Raw genomic sequence first — 21,553 nt, 5'->3', positions numbered from 1 at the left:
ATCCTTTCCTTTTAAACTGGGTTAGCCTCCCTTTTTGTAGCACTTCGGGTTTCTCTTTTGTCCCAACTGTAACTTATTATTGTGTATGCAATTCTTTGATTAGTGTCTGTCTCATGCACAAGATGTAATTTTTTGTATTTTGTAGCACTTCGGGTTTCTCTTTTGTCCCAACTGTAACTTATTATTGTGTATGCAATTCTTTGATTAGTGTCTGTCTCATGCACAAGATGTAAACGCTATGAAGACGTTGGGGAAGTCTGACTTCCTCCCTTCTGTAGACTCAGCACAATGTTTGGCACTGAAGTACACAAATAAATTGCTGGTAATGAATGACGGAGTCTGTCTCTGGGCCTGTTTATGTTTCCTCCCCAGCCACCATCCTGGTACATAGCAGGTGCTTTTGAAAACCTTGGGGAATGATGAACGAAGAAGTGAATGAACGCCCACGCCCATCCCACCTCATTGTGCCTCTCTGCATCCCTTTGGTCTTTCTGCCTCTTTATATAGAGCATATATATATAGTTTGTAGGTATAACTCTATATTCGTGTGTTATGGGCCCCTCTCCAGGAGTTGGGCTGGGCTGGGAGTCCCTCCCTGAGCCCCGCCCCCACATGCACACAGCAAAACATTAAAAAGAAAACATCTCAAAACTGCAAAAAACACCACAGCCCTCCCCCCTCCCCCCCAACCCCACAAAAAAATAAAACACAACGCTCGCTCCCAACGGCCCCCTCCCTTCCCTTCCCTTCCCTTCCCTTCCCCCTCCCTCAGGGTCCCTGATTCAGAGGGTGGGGGGATGTTCCCCCACAGGTGGGCGGGGGTAGGGCGGGGAGGGGGCGCGGGGGAAGGCCGAGCAGTCTCCAGCGCGCTCACGGGGAAGGAGGGGGGCGCCCCCGACCCCCGGCAGCCTCGTTGCACGCGCGCCCGCGCACGCGCCCCGGACACGCCCCCCTCCGCGCCCCCAGGCGCGCCCCTACACGGGCGTGGTTTTCCTGTTGAGCGTGTTGGTGTTGGAGGCGCCGGCCTCCTTGGCTAGGGTCCCGGGGGCGGGCGCGGCGGGGGCGGGTGGGGCGGGCGCGGGCGCGGCTGGCGGCCCGGTGACCGTGACCGTGACGCCGCCGCCCGCCTCCTTGGGGAAGGCGTTGTGCAGCGTGAGGAAGCCGGGCGCCCCCGCGCGGTCCCGCTCCGCGCCCGCCCCGCCGCCGCCGCCGCCGCCGCCCCCCGCACCCCCCGCGCCCCCGGCCGCCCCGCCGTACGCCCCGCCGCTGGCACCGGCGCTCGCCAGCCCCGCGGCCACGCTGCCCTTGGACGGGTCGCGGCTAAGCGTGTACATGGAGATGTCCGTGGAGGCGAAGCCCGGGCCCCCGGCGCCGCCGGGAGACGCGTCCCGCGAAGGCGACGGCTCGCTGGAGCGGGAGCTAGAGCGGGAGCGGCGGCGGTAGCGGAAGCGGTAACTGGGCAGACGGAGGATGGCCGAGGGGCCGCTCCCGCCACTGCCGCCCGCGCCCCCGCCGGCCTTGAGCAGGTCCGAGCGAGACTGGCAGTGCGCCTCGCGGCTGCGCTCGATGTAAATGTTGACGGCCAGCACGCCGATCACCTCGGCCAGGATGAACGACAGCCCGCCGAAGTAGAAGGACCAGCCGTATGAGTAGTGGTTCTTCTTCTCCTCGTCCCGCTTCGGGCCCGGCTCGCCCGCGTTGGCCGAGATGTACACGATCACCCCGATGATGTTGCTCAGGCCTGGGCGGGGACAGTCAGACGGGAGCCTCGAGGCAGTCCCTGGCCCCGCCCCCACCCTGGGCCCCGCCCCCGGTCTAGGCTCCGCCCTGATGGTCTAGGCCCCGCCCTGCTCTGGCCTAAGCTCCACCCACAACAGCCTAGGCCCCGCCCCAGCCTAAGCTCCACCCCTGATGGTCTATGCCCCGCCCTGCTTTGGCCTAAGCTCCACCCACGGCGGCCTAGGCCCCGCCCCCTGGCCTAAGCTCCACGCCTGACGGTCTAGTCGGCACCCTACTCTGGTCTAAGCTCCACCCACTATGATCTAGATCCCACCCCAAATGGTCCATATACCACACTGAGCATTTAGGCCCCAACCAGTGTTGATCTATGCTCGGCCTGACATGGTCCAAGCCCTTTCCAGATGGTCTAAATTACTCCCCAGCTGGCTCAGGCCCCACCTTAAGTGAAAGCGAAGTCGCTCAGTCGTGTCCGACTCTTTGCGACCCCATGGACTGTAGCCTACCAGGCTCCTCCCTCCATGGGATTCTCCAGGCAAGAGTACTGGAGTGGGTTGCCATTTCCTTCTCCAGGGGATCTTCCCGACCAAGGGATCGAACCCGGGTCTCCTAAATTCCAGGCAGACGCTTTAACCTCTGAGCCACCAGGGAAGCCCACGGCCCCAAATCTTGCTTCGGATGGTCCACCATCCCTGGCTAATTCAGGTCCTAGTCTGTTGTTCTAAAGCTCACTCTAGCTGATCTAAACGCTGCCCTAGTTGGTCCAGGGACCACCCTAGATGGTTCAGGCTTACCCTTAGTGGTCCAGATCCCTCCGGGAAGACCCAAGCCCTACCCTAGAGAGTCTTAACTCCTGCCCAGATGGTCCAGGCTGGCCTAAACTCTGCCCTTGATAAGATGACCCAGGCCCTATACTGATTGGTCTAACTCCCCCCTAACTTTATAAATGTTGGCCTCACCCTGGACTCGTTTTAAGTCTGTTAATACGGTAATCCCGTTGATTCTCTAGACCCCCACTCTGGCTGATCTGAACTCTCTCATGATTATCATCTATTCTAGGCCTTCCTCTTGGTAGCCTTACTAGAGCAGGAAAGAGGGGGACACAACTTAGGAAGTAGACAATCTAGTCTAAGCCCCACCTCCAGCTTGCTAAGCCCCGCCCCCTGAGGATCGAGGCCAGACTTCCCTAGGCCCAGTTTGTAGTTAGCCCCGCCTTTCAAATACTCCAAGCCCCACCCCTGCAGGTCACATCCTTCTCTGAAAACACTCCCTGCTATTTATGCTAAACCCTCCTCCTCTTCAGGATTCCACCGCTTTGAGAAGACTGTATGTTCCGAAATGGCCCAGTACTACTCACGTCGAGTAGGAGGGGGGTCTTGCCCCTTTAAAAAGCCATGCCTCACTACCTAGTTGGCCTGGAAACTTTCTCAGGACCCGCCCCTTCTTGGATACACCGGAGCCCACAAGGTCCGGCCCCCCAGGGCAGGCTCCTCCCCACCTGCGTTCAAATCACTTTCTCTCCCTCTTCCCCCAGGTCCTCCCGATCCTCAAGACCTCAGTTCAGCCTCAAGCCCCCCTCTCCCAGGTTCCTTCCCTTCCATCTCCTGGACCGCCGGCTTTGGAATCTGAACTCCTGGAATCCCGGATTACGCGGTAGACACCTGTCTGAGCTGGGTTCATTCCCCGAGAATACGGCGGGAAGGCTACACCTCCCTCGCCCAGCGGGTGGCGATGGAGCTTGGTATAGAGCCTAGGAAGGCTCTGGGCCCCAGGGAGCGCCCCGGCAAGGTGGCTTTGCAGGCGCGCCCGCGTGCACACACACAGACACACGTGCGCGCGCGCAGGTGGGCCGCCCCCTCCCTCTGCCTCTCACCTGCTGCCACGAACAGGATCCCTGCTCCCAGGATGATGTTCCTCTTGGACTTGTAGACTCGGGAGGCCGCCACACACACGCCCCCGAGCAGCAGCAGGATGGCGCTGAGGATGGGGAAGATGCTGGAGGCCCGGACGACCCCTGGAGAGAGACAGGAGAGGGGAGGAGGGTGGGGAGGGAACCAGGGCGTCAGTCACGGCCGCCTGCGCCCCTGGGGCCCCGCGCCTCCTGTGTGCCTTGCCCCCCTTCTCTCTCGCTGGTTCTCCCATTCCTCCCCTCTGCCCGTGTTCTGGTTCTTTTCTGTCTCACTTTCTCTCGTCTTTAAAATTTCTCTCTTTCGCGATCTGATGGCCCCCCTCTTTCTTTTTCTTCGTCCTTTTCTTTCTTCCTCTGTGTTTCTCCTGGCGTATTTTTTCTGCTCTTTAATTTTTCTAACCACTCTCCCTCTCTTCCACCCCACCCACCCCACCTCTGAACGCCTCTATTTCCCTTGTGGACCACCTCCCTCTCTTTTTCCTTCTCGCAAGCGCGTTCCCTTCCTCTCTTCTGCGCCTTTTCCCCTTTCTCCAGATCCTTCTTTCTATCACATCTCTAAATCCCGCTCTCCCTCCCACCCCTCGTCAGCCTGGCTTCACCTGTCTCTCCGGGTCTCTCTTCTCTCTTCCCCTGCCCCTTCCATCGCTCCCTCTCCCGCTCTCTTCTTTTTCTCCTGTCTCTTCTCTCCTCCCTTTTCTGCCTTGCTTCATCCGTAGCTCTGGGTTTCCCTTCTCTTTCCCCCTTTCTCCTCTCTCTCTCTCTGCAGTCCTTTCCACTGTCCCCCAAACCCCAGGCAACCAGATTCTGCGATTTCTGAGTCCGGCTGAGGCCGCAGCCAATCCCAACTCAGGGTTTGCCGCGTTCTCGGGGTAGCTACCAATCGCACCGCGGGCTTCCCCAGCCAACTCCCGGGAGTGGCCAGGCCGCGCCGCAGATTGCCTCTCGGGCCCAGGGTGCGGTTGGCCAATCCGGGCCCGGAGAGGGACAACCAGTCACGGCCCGGAGTACCTAGGCCGGCACGGCAGCCAATCAGCTCCGGGGATCCCCCGTCTGCCCGCCCCGAGGTGAGAGGAGGGGGCGGGAGAGGGCCCACTGAGCCAATCGGAGGCCAGAGGATCTCGGTATCTTGGCTTGGATTGGCTGACAAGCTCATCTCGGCGCGTCGATCTAAGCGTGGCAGCACAGCCCCTTCTCCCCTCCCACGTGCCCGAGCCCAGCAGCACCCCCCCGCAACTCCGCCCCAGACCCCCACGTACGGAGCAGATACTCTGCGCTGTCATGGTCGTAGTCCGTGTCCTCCGGGAAATGGTTGATCTTCACGCAGACGCCTCTTTTCAACCCTGGAGGGGAATGGGGGGGGGGGGGCGGGGGGTGATGGTGGTGGGCACTTAACAGTTGGGGAACTCTGGGTGAGAAAAGACACCTCCCCCCACCCCTTTCCTCAAACCCCTTCTCTTTCTGGGCTGATTGGGAGACAGGAAATACTGGCTCCTGAACGTGTCTGCGCACCTGGGACAAACTTTCAAACTCCCTGGCCTCAGTTTCCCAACCAGGTTTTAAAACAAGGACAAAGGAAAACATCCAACACTCACTAAAAGGCCACAGGGACCTTTGCCCTGTAACCTGGACGGGGACAGTCTCTCTGGCCTCTGTTTCCCCCTCTGTAAGAAAGAAGGTGTTGGTTTCAGTGATGTCAAGGACCCTTCCACTCGAAACCTGTTGAAAATACATGGGAAAACGGAGAGGCAACAGAGGACGAAAAGGACTCCATTTCCCGTGTGTGTGTGTGTGTGTGTGTGTGTGTGTGTGTGTGTTAGTCACTTAGTTGTGTCCGACTCTTTGTGACCCCATGGACTATAATCTACCAGGCTCCTTGGTCCTTGGGATTCTCCAGGCAAGAATACTGGAGTGGGTTGCCATTTCCTTCTCCAGGGGATCTTCCCAACCCAGGGATCGAACCCAGATCTCCCGCATTGCAGGCAGACGCTTTACCGTCTGAGCCTCCCATGAGGCCCTATGAAGCCTTGAGTCCCCATGGAGGAGAGAGCAGCCCCAGTGGATCAGTGGGGTTGTCGTCTCTTCAATCCTCTGTTTGGGGAGCAGGGTTCCCCCTCTTTCGGCGCCCAGCACCTGAAGTCCTCAGGGAGGCGATGAAGCGGTTGGAACAAGCCAAGGCAAGCTAGGGGTGAGGTATGCCTCCAGGGGTCCTGCAGTCAGAGCCCCCTCCTTCCTCCCAGAACACGCATCGTTACATAGCTGGAGACTGGTATATAAATCAGTATAAAGACACTTTGTTTCCTCAATTCTCCAGGCACCTTCCTGTCTCCAGGCCTCTGCCCAGTGCTTTGGAACACTCTGCTCACATTCTTCCTGGAGAAGAACTTAACCCTTGCAAGAGAGCAGCGCCCGGGCACCTGCTTGAGGAAGATTTCCTTCACAGAGACCCCTCCCACCCATTCTGGGTGGGGTAGCCGTTTTTTTTTTTTTTTTAAAGCACGCATTGGGTTGCTTTATGATCTTCTTCAGCACGCTGGGAGTTCCTGAATGGGGGTGGGGGGGGGCATGGGGTCTGATTCCTTCGTGTGTCTCTAGCATTGCCTGGCACCAAAGGAGGTGTCGAGAAATAAGTGTTGAAAGAATTAGATTATGAACCATAAGGATAGCAGAAGGGGAGGTTCGAGGCAGAAGATGACAGGGAAAGAAATACAGGTAAAGGAAAGGATTGGAAAGAAGGACTATAAGGCAGTGAATAATTCCACTAAGCGCTAACATTTGTTAAGCGCTTCTGAGGTAGATTAACTCATCCAGGGCTCCCAGGAGACCCATGAAATAGATAATGGTATTAGTGTCGTGCAGTGGCCGAACGTTAAGAACTGGAGTCGCGCTGTTTGATAATGAAGCCTGAATCCATCATGTCCTTACACCACATCCTTGTTGGCCTTATTTGGACTAGTTTGCTTCCGTCCCTTTTCCTATAACATGGGGCGTACTAGGATGCACCTCCCCGGTTGTTACGAGGGTTGAATCCAGGTACAGACATTTAGCACTTTGCTGGGAACACAATTGAGTGTTCCGTTGATACCACGTCATACACCCATTGTCCAGATGAGGAAATAGAGGCATAGAAAGGGTTCATTGATTCATAGCTGATGGGTGGTGGAAGCAGAATTCAAACACACAGCAGTTTGCTCCCACTGGAATCTAAGCCTGTAGGTGTCCCAACATCTAGAACAATGCCTAGAGCATCGGCAATGCTTGATATTTGCATATAAGAATGGTTGAATGGGCAAGAAGTGCATGAAAAGATGGTCCATATAAACGAATCATTAGGGAAATGCAAGTGAAAACAACAATGAAATACTATCTCATAGATATGAGATATCATCCCATTCAGACGGCTACTATAAACAAACAAAACAAAGCAGAAAATAACCAGTGTTGGTGAGGATGTGGAGAAATTGGAACCTGTCTGCACTGTTGGTGGGAAAGTAAACTGATTCGGTCTCTATGGACAATAGGATGGAGGGTCCTCAAAAAATTAAAAACAAAATTACTATGAAAGTGAAGTCGCTCAGTCTTTGCAACCCCATGGACTGTAGCCCTCCAGGCCCCTCCATCCATGGGGTTTTCCAGGCAAGAATACTGGAGTGGGTTGCCATTTTCTTCTCGAGGGGATCTGCCCGACCCATGGATTGAACTCAGGTCTCCCACATTGCGAGCAGACTCTTTACCCTCTGAGCCACCAGGGAATCCCATAATTCTTCTGTTTTAGGTTTTGGTTTATTTGGCCAGGAGGCATGTGGGATCTTAGCTGCAACTCCACCTCTGGGTATATACGAAAAAGAATTGAGAGCAAGGTCTCTAAGAAATATACAAATATATCCATTTTTGTAGCAGCATTATTCACAACAGCCAAAAGCAACCTAAGTGTTCATCAACGCATGAACTGAAAAACAAAGTGTGGCATATGGATAGAATGGAATATTATCCAGCCTTTTAAAAACAACGGAATTCTGACACATGCCACAACCTGGATGAACCTTGAAGACATGCAAAGTGTAATAAGTCAGTCACACAAATACAAACACTGTATGATTCCACTCATATGAGGTGTCTAAAGCAGTCAGATTCATAGAAACAGAAAGAATGATGGTTGCCAGGGGCTGGGAGTGGGGAAGAATGGGTAGAGTTTCAATTCTGCACAATGGAAAGTGTTTAGGAGCTTGGTACACAATGTAAATATACTTAACACTGCTGAACTGTGCTTTTAAAATGGGTTAAGATGATATATTTTACGTTATGTGCATTTTACTACACTTAAAAAAAAAAAGCAATTGAATGAGTGAATGAAGATACATCTTGTGGGAGCAAATGCTTACCCAACAGCACATCCACTATGGTCTGGTAGGTGGGTTCAAGTTCTCTCTTTCTTGAATGGGATCATAGTGCTTTTCTCAAAACATGAATGATAATTCAGTGAGATTGAGCATGGACAGTAGATGGCATGCAGACTCTCTCCACAGACTAGTTATGCTGTAAGTAATAATAACTAGGACTTTGTTGTTGTTATTTAATCACTAAGTCGTGGCTGACTCCTTGCAATCCCATGGACTGTACCCACCAGGCTCCTCTGTCCAAGGGATTTCCCAGGCAAGAATACTGGAGTGGGTTGCCATTCTCTTCTCCAAGGGATCTTCCTGACCCAGGGATGGAACCCGTGTCTCCTGCATTACAGGTGGATTCTTAACCACTGAATCACCTGGGAGGTCCACTTAACTAGTATAAAACTTACTGAGGGCTAACCACACACCAGACACCACTCCAAGCATTTGACAGCTGTTAACACTCTCAGAAGAGGACTGGATGGCATCACTGATTCAATGGACTTGAACTTGGGCAAACTCTGTGAGATGGTGAGGGACGGGGAGGCCTGGCATGCTGCAGTCCATGGGGTCACAAAAGGTCGTACACAACTTGGTGACTGAACAATACCCTCAGCATGGATGACCAACCCTAAGGATACCAGGAAATAATAGCACCCCTGCAAATTTCCCTGGTAGCTCAGACGGTAAAGCGTCCGCCTACAATGCGGGAGACCCGGGTTCGATCCCTGGGTAAGGAAGATCTCCTGGAGAAGGGAATGGCAACCCACTCCAGTATTCTTGCCTGGAGAATCCCACGGACAGAGGAGCATGGTAGGCTACAGTTCATGGGGTCAAAAAGAGACGGACACGACTGAGCGACTTCACTTCACTGCATTATAGGTGAGGAAACTGAGGCGTAAATTGCTCAATCCCCTGTAGAAGTTAAATCATGATGAGGAGGGTTTGGACCTCAGAGGTGAGCTGTCTGCTTGTTCGTTTGTTTGGGCTACACTGTGCAGCTTGTGGGATCTTAGGTCCCCGACCAGGGATCGAACCCGTGTCCCCTGCAGTGGAAGCAGGGAGTCCTAACCACTGCACTGCCAGGGAATTCCCAGAAGCCAGCATCTTTAGGGAAGCAGAGCACAGTGGTTATGGTAGCCACAAGCTTGGGCTTTGAAAGTGTATTCTCTGGCTCCGCATACCAGGACAGTCACTTCCCAGTTGTGTGGCTTTGGGGCTTTGAATACCTCTGAGCTTCAGCTTCCTGGCTTGGAAAATGAGGATGGTGATATGACCAGATAAGGTTTGACAAGTGCTCACTCTGCGTATGTGTGGGGCTTCCCACCTGGCGCCATGGTTAAAGAACCGCCTGCCAATACAGGAGACATAAGAGATGCAGGTTCCATCCATGAGTCGGAAAGATCCCCTGGAGGCGGGCAAGGCAACTCACTGCAGTATCCTGGGCTGGAGAATCCCATGAAAAGAGGAGCCTGGCGGGCTACAGTTGACCGGGTCGCAAAGAGTTGGGACACACTGAAGCGACTTAGCACGCACACGCCGTGAAACACAGGAGTTAAAGAGCAGAAAACCTGGGGGTTATGCGGCTTGCCTCAGCATATTATCCAACCGCCTGGTCCCGGAGCTCTGTGTGTGTAGGAATGGTGGTGATGCAAACCAGCACGTCCCCGAGGGCCCGCAGAGCACAGACCCGGGCGGGCATGGGGTTGAAGCCGAGCGCACTGCGGCGAGGACCCGTGCGGACACGCGCACTGCCCCTCGCATGTTGGGTGGCCCTGTAGCTGACTCACTTCCCTTTTCTGGCCATCAGCTTCCTGCTCTGACAAACTCTCATGAAAATAATACCGTCCCTCCTGGAGCAATTGGGAGGATTCAATGAGATAATAAGGCCTGCAAAGTGCTGAGCACAGGGGCCTTCAATAGGCTGCTAGAGTAAATTGGGCTGTAGGTCCAAATCCTGGGCGCTGCGATTCCTGAGAAGGGGGCTAGACCCATCTGGATGCCCCCAGCCCCAGGAGGTTGGTTCTGAAAGGTGGCAGTTGAGATGAAGCGTGAGCCTAAAATATGCATCGCATTTCAGATTCATTATGAAGAAAAAAAGCATCATATTTCATTAATATTTGTTATATTGCTCACATATAAAATAATATTTTGGCTATGCTTGGTTAAATAAAATCGATTACTAACCTTTATATTAATATATTGTATAATTGCATTTATTTAATTAGACTCGTTGAACCTTCCCTTTTTACTTGTTTTAATGTCACTTAGTGTTGTTGTTTAATCACTCAGTCGTGTCCGACTCTTTGCGACCCCGTGGACTGTAGACCGCCAGGATCCTCTGTCTGTGGGCTTCTCCAGTCAAGAATACTAGAGTGTGTTACCATTTCCTTCTCTAGAGGGTTTTCCCAACCCAGGGATGAACCCACGTCTCCTACATTGGCAGGCAGATTCTTTACCACTGAACCACTAGGGAAGCCCTTTAATGTCACTAGTAGAAAGCTACAGTCCATGGGGTGGCAAAGAGTCCGAGAGGACTGAGCGAGTCAGCAAAGCACACAGCACAGAAACATTTAAGTTATAGAGGCAGCTTGTGTGATGTTTCTGTAGGGCAGTGCTGGCTGGAGGGATGGGATTTCCAGGTTATCAAGGAAGGGAGATCCAGGGATGGGTCACCCAAATTCCTAATAATAAGAACAGAGTAGAAGCTACACAGTCTAGCCTTTACGCTGTGTCTACTGGCCTTCTGAATGTAATAACTCACTGGGCTCCCTCCGTAGCCCTGTAGGTTAGGGGTTATTATAACGCCCATCTCACTGTTGGTGAAAAGAAGCAGAGACGTTGAACATATGGCTCAAGATCACGTTTCCGTGCCTGGCAGGCAGGAGGTAACCCAATGAGTTCTGTTCCAGAGTCTGGGTCTCCATCACCACTTCCTACTGCGTTTCTCAGAGACACTTGGAAGGAGACAGGATGAGACCCAAGAATTCCCTGGAAGACAGCACCTTCTGGGGACTGTGGCCCAGGGGAACAGTTTCTACACTCCCGGATCCTTGGATAGGATGGAGGCTGGTGGATGTGCTGACTTAGGAAACAAAACAGACGCGGACTCCAGTGCGGACTCGATGGCCTGTTAGCTGTGTGACCTTGGGAAAGTTGCTTCCCTTCTCTGAGCCCTAAGCTTTCGTTTTTGGAGATGGGGGTAACAGTCGTAAACAGTGCACAGGGTTACTGTGAGAATCCAGTGGCACATGAATGATGATAAAGTAACAATAAAGCCGACCTGCCTTTAACCCGTCCTTAAGTCGTTTCCTTTGTCTCCGGGGACCCCACTTAGCCCGTTATTTCCCCCTAACCTCTGTGGTCTCTCCTTTCTCAGCTCCCTTTGCTGGCTCTTCTCATCTGTCTGATTGTCTTTGAATACTGGACTAGCTCAGTCGTTGGCCCTTCAACTAATCTTTGTGTGTGTTTCTGTCTCTGCTCATCCATCCACATGCCATGACCCACTGCCCCCCCCAGCCCAGACATCCCCCTGAACCCTGGCCTCATACATCTTATCACTAATGTCTTAGATCGGGGGGTTAGCAAACTGCGGCCCAAAAAAAAAAGATTGAAAAACTGTCAAGGAAGACTCTCGTGGTATGAGAAAATGATATAGAATTCAAATGTCAGTGCCCGTAAAGGAAGTTTAATTGGAACCCAGCCACACTCATTCCACTCACGCATTGTCTCTGGTTGTTTTTAGGAGTAGCGGTGACAGAGATCACACGCCCCACAAAGCCTAAAAGATTGACTGTGCGGCACTTTGTGGGTCCTCTCCTATGTGGACTCCTGTCTTAGACATTATCACCAGCAGGCACCCCCAATTTAACATTTCCAAACCTGAGGTCATGATAGCCCTCCTTACGATAAATTAGGGTTTCCCTGGTGGCTCAGACAGTAAAGAATCTGCCTACCAATGCGGGAGACATGGGTTTGATCCCTGGGTCCTGAAGATCCCCTGGAGAAAGAAGGGAATGACTACCCACTCCAGTATTTCTTGCCTGGAGAATCCCATGGACAGAGGAGCCTGGTGATCTACAGACCATGGGGTTACAAAGAGTCGGGCATGACTGAGCAACTAAACAACTGAGAGAAAGTAAGACAAATACATAAAATACCAACTGTTTCAACTGATAAATACCCTCCGCCTCCACCCCTACCACATTGTCCAGGGCTCAGGCCACAGACTTCAAGCAGTGACTCTCACTAGGGGCGGTTTTATTCCTAGTCCAGAGACAGTGATTTTCGTGGCCACGCTGATGGATGCTGCTGGTCTTTGGAGGCAGAGCCCGGGAATATTGCTAAACCTCCTACAACACAGAGGACCTTCCTTCCACCCGCCACCCACCACCACCACCGGCCACTGCAACGCGGAATTATCTATCCCCCAAAAGGTCAACAAGGCTGAGGTTGGAAAACCCTGCTTTCAAGACATGCAGACTCCTTTCTCTCACATCCTGCCACTGCCCCCAGCAGCAGTTCCTGCCTGCCCGCTGTAGCTGCAGAAGGTGCTCTCAATTCAAACCCCAATTCTACGTCGTCTCCCACCCCAGATAAGCCAGCTCCTGTTTTCCCTTTTCCCTCCCGCCTCCCTCTCAGAGACATAGCACAGCGATCCCCTTAACCTTTCAGCCAGCTCCTGTCACTCCTCTGCCCAGGAGGCTGCGATGGGAAAAGCAGATCACATCCCGGGACCCGAAAGTTCGTGCACCTTGCCGGCACCTCCTACTGCATTCCTCCTGCACCGGCTGTGCCCTGGCCAGGTGGTGGGCCTCCCCTGGCAGTCAGACACGGGGCACATTCCCATTGATGAGCCGGGATCTACAGCCTAAAGCATTCCCCTCCAGAAGCCACATGGCTCCATCTTTGGGTCCATTCAGCCCACCCTTCGGATGTCACCCACTCGGTCTCCTTTATCTCCAGATTTTACAGCTTCACACTCTTGCCCCTAACACTTCCCATCCCCTCCTTTGCTCTTTTTCCTCCTTAGCACTCAGCTCCATCTAACACCCTAGATGTTGTATTTACTCATCTCTCTTATCATCTCTCTCTCCTTCTAGAATGTAAGACACATAACAACAGGGATCTTTGTTGTTGCTGTTTTTCCTTGCACTGTAGCTGTAGGTCCAATATCAAGAATGGTGCCTGGCACATAGTAGAAACTCAATAAACAGTGGTTTTTGAAGGAGGGGATGAATACATGGAAATATGATTCACAGTACATTGTCCTGGGGGTTCCAAGAGGCAAGTCCCCACACATGGCTCTGTGCCTGATGCTTGGTCAGACCAGGGAATGAAGATAAAGTCAGATGCCCACACGAGGAAGAGAACTAACATCATGGGGAAATTGGACAGGTGTGAGGCGATAGGGAGCAGAGGTGACTGGGGAAAAGGACCCACATGCGTGATCTGAAGAAGCAGCTGCTACTCGGATCTGGCCGACCAGGACTGCTGGACAACGCCAGCCCCATGTTATCAGATCTTCCACAGTTCAAAAGAAGCTGGAAATCGGATTCTCAACGTGCAGTCTCCCTATTTTTAAATGTTGGCAACCGATGCTGATTGTGGTTTGGGTTTTAAACGCTGTGCATGCCAGACAAAACATATCTGTAATCCCATCCTTCAGACCTGAGTTCTCTTGGCTCTGCCCCCAGCCACAGCTGGGTGACCTTGGGCGAGTGGCTTAACTTCTCTGAGCCTCAGTTTCCTCATCCCCAACCAGAGGATAGCCCCTGCCAGGGGATTAAATAAGAAAATAACATTTCTGGCCTATTGAGAGCGCCCAGCAAAACAGAGGAGGAAACGATGGGGAAAAGAGAAGGATTAAAAAAAGAGAAGTGACGGATTGTGATCTTTTGGGCCCTGTACGGGGAAATTGGGGATTGGCTGCTCCCTTCTTCGCGTTGCAGACCAGGGCTGGTGAGGCTGGGGAGGTGAGCAGATAGTCGCCACACCGGGGAGGAGGCACCTACGCTCAAGAGGACTGGGACCAAGGTGTCCTGCGCCCCAGCCCAGCACCTCCGTGCCATATGGAAAGAAATGGCAAAGCTGAGAATGGGACGGAGGGGTTGCTAAATGGGAGAAGGCTGGCCCAGGGGGAAAGTCGGGGTAGATGGGAGGCAGGGGGAACCGGCTGGGAGGGAGGCTGCAAGAGGGAAAGAGCTGGACCAGAGAAAGAGCAGAGATGGAGACTGGAAGAGGCACTGCCTCCGCTGCGACAGGAAGAGGCCAAAGGGAGGCTGAGTGGGCCTAAAGGGAAGCAGAGCCCCGGAAAGGGCCAGGGAAGACAAGGACCAGGGGTGGACGAGGGGAGAGGAAGCCAGGACAAGACTCCCGGAAGACAAGCCCCCAGAAGCAAAGAGGAGGGGACCACGAGTTCAGGGGACAAACAGCCCACGTGGGGCCAGAGGGTCAAAGGGGATGAAGAAGGCGCTGGAAACGGGGTCATCCGAGGTCGGGGCGCTCAGAGCCAGGACGCGGGGAGCGACGATGCCACGGGCAAGGAGGATCAGGGGTGAGAGGGCAGGAGGGCAAGAAGGCAGAGGGTGCCAGCGTTGGGGTCCAGGCTGAGGGGGTCCCCTAGTAGAGGGAGGCCGGACCCCCGGAGGGGTGGGAGGGAGAGAGGAGGGGGCGCTTTTCCCGCAAAGGGAGGGAAGAGGAAAAGGCTCAAGGGGCCCTGCTGAGTGATGGAGAGGCGAGGGGCGGTGGGGGCGGTGGGGGGGCGCGGTTCAGGCGAGGCTCAAGACCCAGAGAAGGGTGGGAAGCCAAGGGTGAGGGATGGCGGGGCGGCGGCCAGGCAGGAGCAGCGGGGGGCGAAGGGCCACCCAGGGTGGAGGCCGCGGGAGACTCGGGGGGCGGGGGCGCGGGGCCCTACCTTCCAGGCAGCAGATCCTCCAGAGGCCCGAGTGCGTGAGGCCGCCGGGGTCCTTCTTCTCCGCGGCGCCGCCGCCCCCGCGCTGGGGGGGCCCGTCGTCGCCGCCGGCGCCCGCCGTGAGGTTGGTGGTGTTGCAGATGAAGGCGCGCGTGTAGAGCCAGTAGTCGGTGCTAATGGCGATGGTCATGAGGCCGAAGGCCGCGAAGGCGCCTACCGTCGTCAGCAGCACCTGCACCCCCTTCTCGCACCAGAGGCCCCGCTCCTCGTTCCAGCGCTTCAGCGACTCCAGCTTGACCACGGGCAGCCGGGGGGCCGCGGGCCACCACCGGGGCAGCGGGGGCGGGGCCGTGCCGGCGGCTGGTGGGGGGCACAGCGCAGGCAGAAGTGGGGGGCCCCCCGAGGCGGAGGGCCGGGGAGAGGGGGTGGTGGCTGGGGAGGGGGCCGGCGAGGAGGAGGCTGCAGGCCGGGGACGGGGTCAGAGGGCCGCCATGGTCGCCTGCGAGTGGAGGGCAGGGGTAAGGCGAGAGAAGGATTAGACAGCGGCTCGCCTGGATACCGCCGCACCTGCACCCCTCCCCACGCTAAAAAAAATACCCCTACTGTTTCCTAGGTTGAAGAAACGCCTTCCACGATGCTTACCTCTGCCTCCCTCGCTCTGAAAAACATTTCCCTGTGTCCAATAAAGTCTTCCCACTAACCTCTTTCTGAGAAAAAGCCACCCCACATCCTTGCATCCCTGCCAGTGGGTAGGACACTTTTCCAGGCCCCCCTGACTCCGCCCCCTGGTCTCACTGTCCCCCAAGCCCAACACACACACAGTGAAACCATCCCTCACTCCCAGCCCCCAGAGCCTCCTCCTCCCAAGGAACCCCTGTCCTGCTCTTCATTTCTTACAAAATGTTCTCATAAAGTTCTCCCCCTTCCCTATCTTCCCCTGCAAGGCCCACCTCTTCACCTACCATGGCCTCTACTGAGGAAAAAGAAATCTCCCAATCTCCTTAGCTGAAGGGAAAAAAAAAAAAAAAAAGCCAACAACACAACAGAACCTAAATCTTCCCAACTGATCCTCACTGTTTGCACAACTCAGAAAAATACAGCTATCACCACTTCACCTCCACAGTCTCCTCTGTATGGGAATCCCCCTACCCCCACCCCACCCCCAACCCCAGGACTCAGTCTCTGGACCAGGGTTCTCAACCTTGATGGCACCTTGAAACCACCAGAGGACCTTGAAAGACACTGATGCTTGAGAAACTCCGATTTCACCGGTCTGGGGTGTATGTAGCCCCAAGCATCTAGGTTTTTAGAAGCTCCCCAGGGAATTCTTTTAAACAATCCAACAGTGTTGGACTCTCCGGTTTAGAAGAATGGCCCCCATCTCCATGACATCCCCCCTAACTGCCCCCACCTGACTCCCTTGGACCATCCTCCCATCCCCTACCATGTCTTGGACTCAAGGAAAACCCCCCATTCTCTCGTTTCCTTATGGGAGTCTTCCGAAATGGATTAACTTAGACAAACTCATCATAGCCATCGCTTTCTCCTCCATTAAGAAAAATTTCCTCCGTGAGTTGCATGGCATTTTCTACTCACAGGAATCCCTTTCTCCAGACCCCAAACTCCTCTCCATTCAGAAATCTGCCAAGCTTGGACCTGTGATCTCTCAGCGGTGGAAGGAAATCCCCCAGCCCCTGCCGAGCATCCCCCCACTCTATTACCCTGCCCCCCCACCAGCTCCCCAGTAAGTCCGAAACCTGTCTGTCACGCATGAGGATAAGCCCCATCAACTCCAGATCTCCCCAGCTCACTTTGACCTCCCACTCTCTCTTGAACTTACAAGAACCTCCTCCCCTCACCTCTACCCTGACTTTCACATCGTGAAGAATCAATGCCATAAACTCCTGCCATCCTGCTCCACTCACTCTGGCTCCCAACATCTCTTCTGCTCAAGAGAATCCCGTTCATGGCTCTCCAGCAACCCCCAACTCCCCTTCTTGGGAACACCCCCAGACCTCCCCCTGCTCTTTCACCTGTGCAGCAACATATGCTGTACATTCATTTTTCTTCCAAATTTTAAAAGCTCCCCTCCATAGATGGTGCCCCCAGAAAAATCTGATCCCCAAGATTACAACTCTTATTCAAGCAGGAATAATTTCCCACTCAGCACCCCCTCCCAAGTGTCCATTCACATTCCTCTCCCACAGCACCCCACCACCATGCCCCCTGGCCCTGCCTCTTCCATCCCACTCCAGGCATACATCCCTTAGCTGCTCCCACCACTCACTTTCCTACACTTCTTTCCCCAAACCCCTATTCCAGTTAAGAACCTGGAAGCCTTAGGGGAGGGGAGGGGGGAACCAACCCCATACTGGGTCCCATATCAGGGTGACCTTGGCCTCTTCCGCCCCCATCAGCTGGCCCTCACTGGGTCTGCTCCAAGGAGGGGTGTTGGAAAGGTTGTCTATGGGGGGGGGTGTCTCCATGGCAACTGGGGCCCCACACGTGTGTTCTCTCCTCCCTTCCACTCCTGCCTGCCCACGCGCGGCCCCTGGCCCGGCCGATTCATCAGTGCCCTGGACTCTGTCATCCCCAGACACCCCCCCCTCCCCCACCCCACCACCACTTCTCCTCACTTCTGGACCCTTCCCCTCTCTCCTCTCCAGAAAGATGCTGAGTTTACCCTCCTGTCCGCCTCTCGGCCTCTTCTCTCCGCATCTGTGCCCCTCACCACCGGCAGCATCACCTCCACTGTCCTAGCAAATTCCTGCCTCCACATGGGGTGAGGCTGTGACCCCGGGATGTACCCCTGCCCCTGCGGGGGCTCCCTAAAGCCCCCATCCCTGGGATAAGGAAGGGATGGAAGAGGAGGCCACTCAGCGAAATTCTCCATCAAATCAAGATCGGAAGATCTTTTCATTTTGTCGATTTTGGGGGCAATTTGCTTGGTTTTAGGGGTTCTTCCTTTCGTCCCCCTGTCAGCGGCAGCAAAGGAGGGAGCAGGGGATCCCCCAATTCGAGAGCTCCGGTATATGAGAGGGGTCATCTTCCCCTCTGCCTCGGAAGGGGACCAGCTCCTTCCTCCAGAACTGGGGGGGGGGGGGGGGTGTCACAGAGCCTTCCTTCTACACATCCACCCACCTCCGATTAATAAAAAGATCTGTCTCACCTCTGTTAACGATAGGTCAACTCTCCGATGCACTGGGGAGGGGACGTTGAGCCCCCTTGTCGGCAACCCCCCCAGAACAGCCCTTGGGGCTCCCAATTCTCACTGCTCCCCCTCCCCCAGCAGCGAGGGACCCAGGCGTCCGACCTGGTCGGGGGCGGTGATGAGGAGGTGGACCGGGGGGAATGGGGGTGTTGAGCTGGGAGGGGAGGCTGGGGGCAGCTCTGAGCTCGGGCCCCTGAGGGAGAGGGGGTCGGGATGGGGAAAAAAAAAAAAAAAAAGGTGAGGAGACAATTTGGTTCTCGTGTCGCCGGGTAAAGTGCGGAGCTGGAGGACGAGAGAGGGAAGGAGGAGGGAGGGGGGAGGGGAGCCGCCGAGGATGGGGGAGCCACGGAGAGGAGATGGAGAGGGGGGGAGGGAAGTGATGGGGGGCAGGGTCTGCTTGGCAGGAAGAAGCTGGGGAAGAAGAGAGAGACCCAGAGAGGGAGGCAGAGAGACGGAGCCAGGAGAAGCGGAAAGAGAGAGACCCGGAGTCGGGGAAACAGAAATGGGGGAGGGAGAAAATTGGGGGAGGCAGCGGCTGGTAGCAGAAGGAAGTTGGAGAGGGAGACACACACAGAGAGAGCGAAATACCCAGAGAGAGAAGGGGACAGAGGCAGAGACGGAAAGAGAGAAAGCCAGAGACGGGGGAGAGATGGGGGTGGGGAAAGATTCTGGCGAGGGAGAGGATGGGGGGTCAGGATCTGGGTAGCAGGAGGAAAGAAGAGACAGAGAGAGTCATCCAGAGAGGGGGAGGAGAGACAGATGGGGGGAGACAGACAGAGAGAGACTGAGAGCATGAGGGAGAGAGAGGGGGAGAGGAGAGGAGAGATGAAGCTGGGAGAGAAATTGGGGCTGGGGGCAACGGTCCCAATAGAGAGAAGAACGCTAGAGAGAGAGAGAGGAGAGAGAGAACACGAAAGAAATTTAGGCAGGCGGGAGCTGAGTGGCAGAAAGTGCCTGGAGACAGAAAGGCAGGTGCAGAAGGGAAGAGAGAGACCCAGAGAGGGAGACAGATGGGGACAGACTGGGGCTGGGGGAGCGAGAGATCCAGGGAATGAGAGACAGAGGTAGAGACGGAAGAGGCATCCAAAAGAAGCCGGAGGAAAATAGAGGGGCCAGGCTCCATCGAACGGAGGAGGTCAGAGAGAAAGGCTCCCCCTGCCCCCGCCCCCGCCCGCGGCCCCAGCCTCGGCTCCCTACCCCCATCCCCATTTCAAAGCCACCACCCCACCCCCACTAGCCTCCATCTCTCCACAGCATCGCTTGCCGCCGCCACCGCCTCTTCCTGTCGTCATAGCAACAGGATCCAGGCGCCCAGCCAAGGCTGGCAGCAGCGGCCGGAAATGAGGGGAGGGCCTTTTAAAAAGGACCCCAGGAGCTCTCCCCTTTCCCCAAATCCAAGGAAAAGCTCCACCTCCCCGAGTCTCCCCACCATTCACCCCCCACCAAGTGGCAAGGGCAAAGAGCCACTGAAAATAAAATTATATTCAATTTGCCAGGATCGAAAGCCTTTTGAGTTTCACCAATATCTTTTTTTTCTTCTTAGCCCCTACCCACCTCTAGTTCAAAGAGTTAGATTCCCCCCAAGATAGGGATGGGAGTGAGGAGAAAAGTAGGATGTATGAAGCTTGAGTGGAAATAAGTTTTTAAAGAAGTCTGTCTGGGGTTGAGTTGGAGGGCTATGTAACAGTTTTGAGATGTGTGGATTTGCAAGTTCTAGAACTAGCCAGTGGGTAGAAGGTGGGGCAACTCACGGTAGAAAATCTGAGATAAGGGTCAGAAAGTTTGGTTTGGGGATTCAAACCTCAGAGCTGCCTGTAGCCAGTGTGTGACCTTGGGCAAAACATTTCCTCTATTCTAGACTCAGTTATAATGGGAGCAAAAACTCGCCTGCAATTAAACATGAACACGGGTGAGAAAAGGTCTCTATAGGCTGCTCTAGACAAGCAGTGTTTCAAGACTGTGTGTTCACGGAAATGGAATCAAAAGCTAAAAGCTCTTGTTTGTAGATATTTTGATGATGGCTCATTCTGACTGGTGTGAGGTGATACCTCATTGTAGTTTTGATCTGCCTTTCTCTAATAATTAGTGAAGTTGAGCATCTTTTCATGTGCCTCTTGAATGTCTTCTTTGGAGAAATGTCAATTTAGATGGGAGCAAGGTCCGAAAGGGAGGGGATATATGTGTACATATAGCTGATTCACTTCTTTGTACAGCAGAAATTAACACAACACTGAAAAGCAACAATACCCCAGTTAAGAAAACAAAACAAAAACTCTAAAACTAAAAGCTAGCCTTAGCCACAGACTTGGGCTATCGAGTTTGCATACTGTCTCATGGAATCCTTGCTGAGTCCTTGCAGCGTGGGTGCTGATGTTCCCATATTGAAGATGAGCAAACTGAGGCTCAGAGATGTGCAGTGATTTTCCCATGATCACCCAGGAAATACAAAGTCAGGTCTGGAGATGAAGCAGCCTCTTTGCAGGGAGTTGCTATGACTGGTCAGCAAAAGGTGATGAACTTCAGAGCAGGGTAACCATTCTTGTGTTCTTCCTGTGTCAGCTCCTCCCTGCTGGTGGTAGGGGGGAGGCTCTGGCAGAAGACAGAGAAACCCTGTGCTCCCCACACATCCGACTACCTCCCCCGAAGCAGCATCTCAGATTTCCACTGGAATTTCACAGGTAAGTTTACTGAATCTTCACTGTGCCCCACAGGGGAAAGGGTTAGCATTCTGACATCCTTGATGTAGAAGCAAATAAACACCAGCCTCCAGGGAAGGGGCCTGGAACTCACCCATCAGAGAAACATTTGTTCAGCCTCGGTTCTTTCGTCAGAGAGGAGGAGAGAGACGTGGACAGCAATGGTAATAGATACGAATTGACTGCTGAAGGTTACAGATTCGAAATGATTTGCAGGCATGGACTAGGTCTTCTGGGTTCTCTTCTTAGCTCCCATTTTAAAGACGTGAAAACTGAGGCTGAGAGGTAAACACAGCCTGCAAATAGGAAGCGGTAACAATGGAAACACCGAGTCAAGTCTTCAGATTCCAGAAACTGTGATATTTTTCACTGCTTCCTGGTTCTTCGGCTGGAGTATGGGGGAGATGTTTATATCCTAACTGGGGGAACTATAAATAAGCAAAAATAGATACTTTGAAAGGGTGAAAACAACATGAAGATGATAAAGTAAGCCAGGGTTTCTAAACCTCAGAACTACTGACATTTGGGCTGGATGATTCTCTGTGATGGATGGGGGCAGGGGGCTACCCAGCATCCAGGGAACTCTACTCACTAGGTGTCAGTAGCCAAAGATCGTAAATAAAAAGAATGCAGTCTGTTCCACCTCAAATCTTGCTTCTTACTGGAAGTCTTTTACCATTTTCAACTCTTTCTTCTCTTATTTGC

At 54.0% G+C, this 21,553-nt stretch overlaps 1 protein-coding gene and 1 non-coding gene across 2 annotated transcripts; one reads left to right on the top strand and one right to left on the bottom strand.

Moving 5' to 3' along the window:
- Window positions 1–974: 974 nt before the first annotated feature.
- CACNG8 (calcium voltage-gated channel auxiliary subunit gamma 8) lies at window positions 975–15,146 on the bottom strand. Its single transcript, XM_055552418.1, has 4 exons — window positions 14,945–15,146; window positions 4,903–4,986; window positions 3,611–3,751; window positions 975–1,741 (listed from the first exon to the last, which is right to left on the bottom strand). The coding sequence occupies exons 1-4, from the start codon at window positions 15,129–15,131 to the stop codon at window positions 975–977; spliced, it is 1,179 nt and encodes a 392-aa protein (XP_055408393.1). The 5' UTR covers window positions 15,132–15,146.
- On the top strand, window positions 8,697–8,768 carry TRNAC-ACA (transfer RNA cysteine (anticodon ACA)). Its single transcript has one exon. It is a non-coding gene; the product is annotated as a tRNA-Cys (tRNA).
- Window positions 15,147–21,553: the final 6,407 nt, after the last annotated feature.

This window comes from Bubalus kerabau, chromosome 17 (assembly GCF_029407905.1).
Source record: "Bubalus kerabau isolate K-KA32 ecotype Philippines breed swamp buffalo chromosome 17, PCC_UOA_SB_1v2, whole genome shotgun sequence".
Lineage (NCBI taxonomy): Eukaryota > Metazoa > Chordata > Mammalia > Artiodactyla > Bovidae > Bubalus > Bubalus kerabau.
The sequence above is the reverse complement of the archived record's forward strand: the minus strand, read 5'-3'. Positions and strand labels throughout refer to the sequence as shown.

Coding starts and splice junctions, on each gene's coding strand:
- CACNG8 (XM_055552418.1), bottom strand. CDS start 15,131: ATGACCATCGCCATTAGCACCGACTACTGGCTCTACACGCGCGCCTTC. Junction 4,987..14,944: donor GAGGATCTGCTGCCTGGAAG/GTAGGGCCCCGC, acceptor ATTCCCCTCCAG/GGTTGAAAAGAGGCGTCTGC. Junction 1,742..3,610: donor GATCCTGTTCGTGGCAGCAG/GTGAGAGGCAGA, acceptor GTCCCCGCCCAG/GCCTGAGCAACATCATCGGG.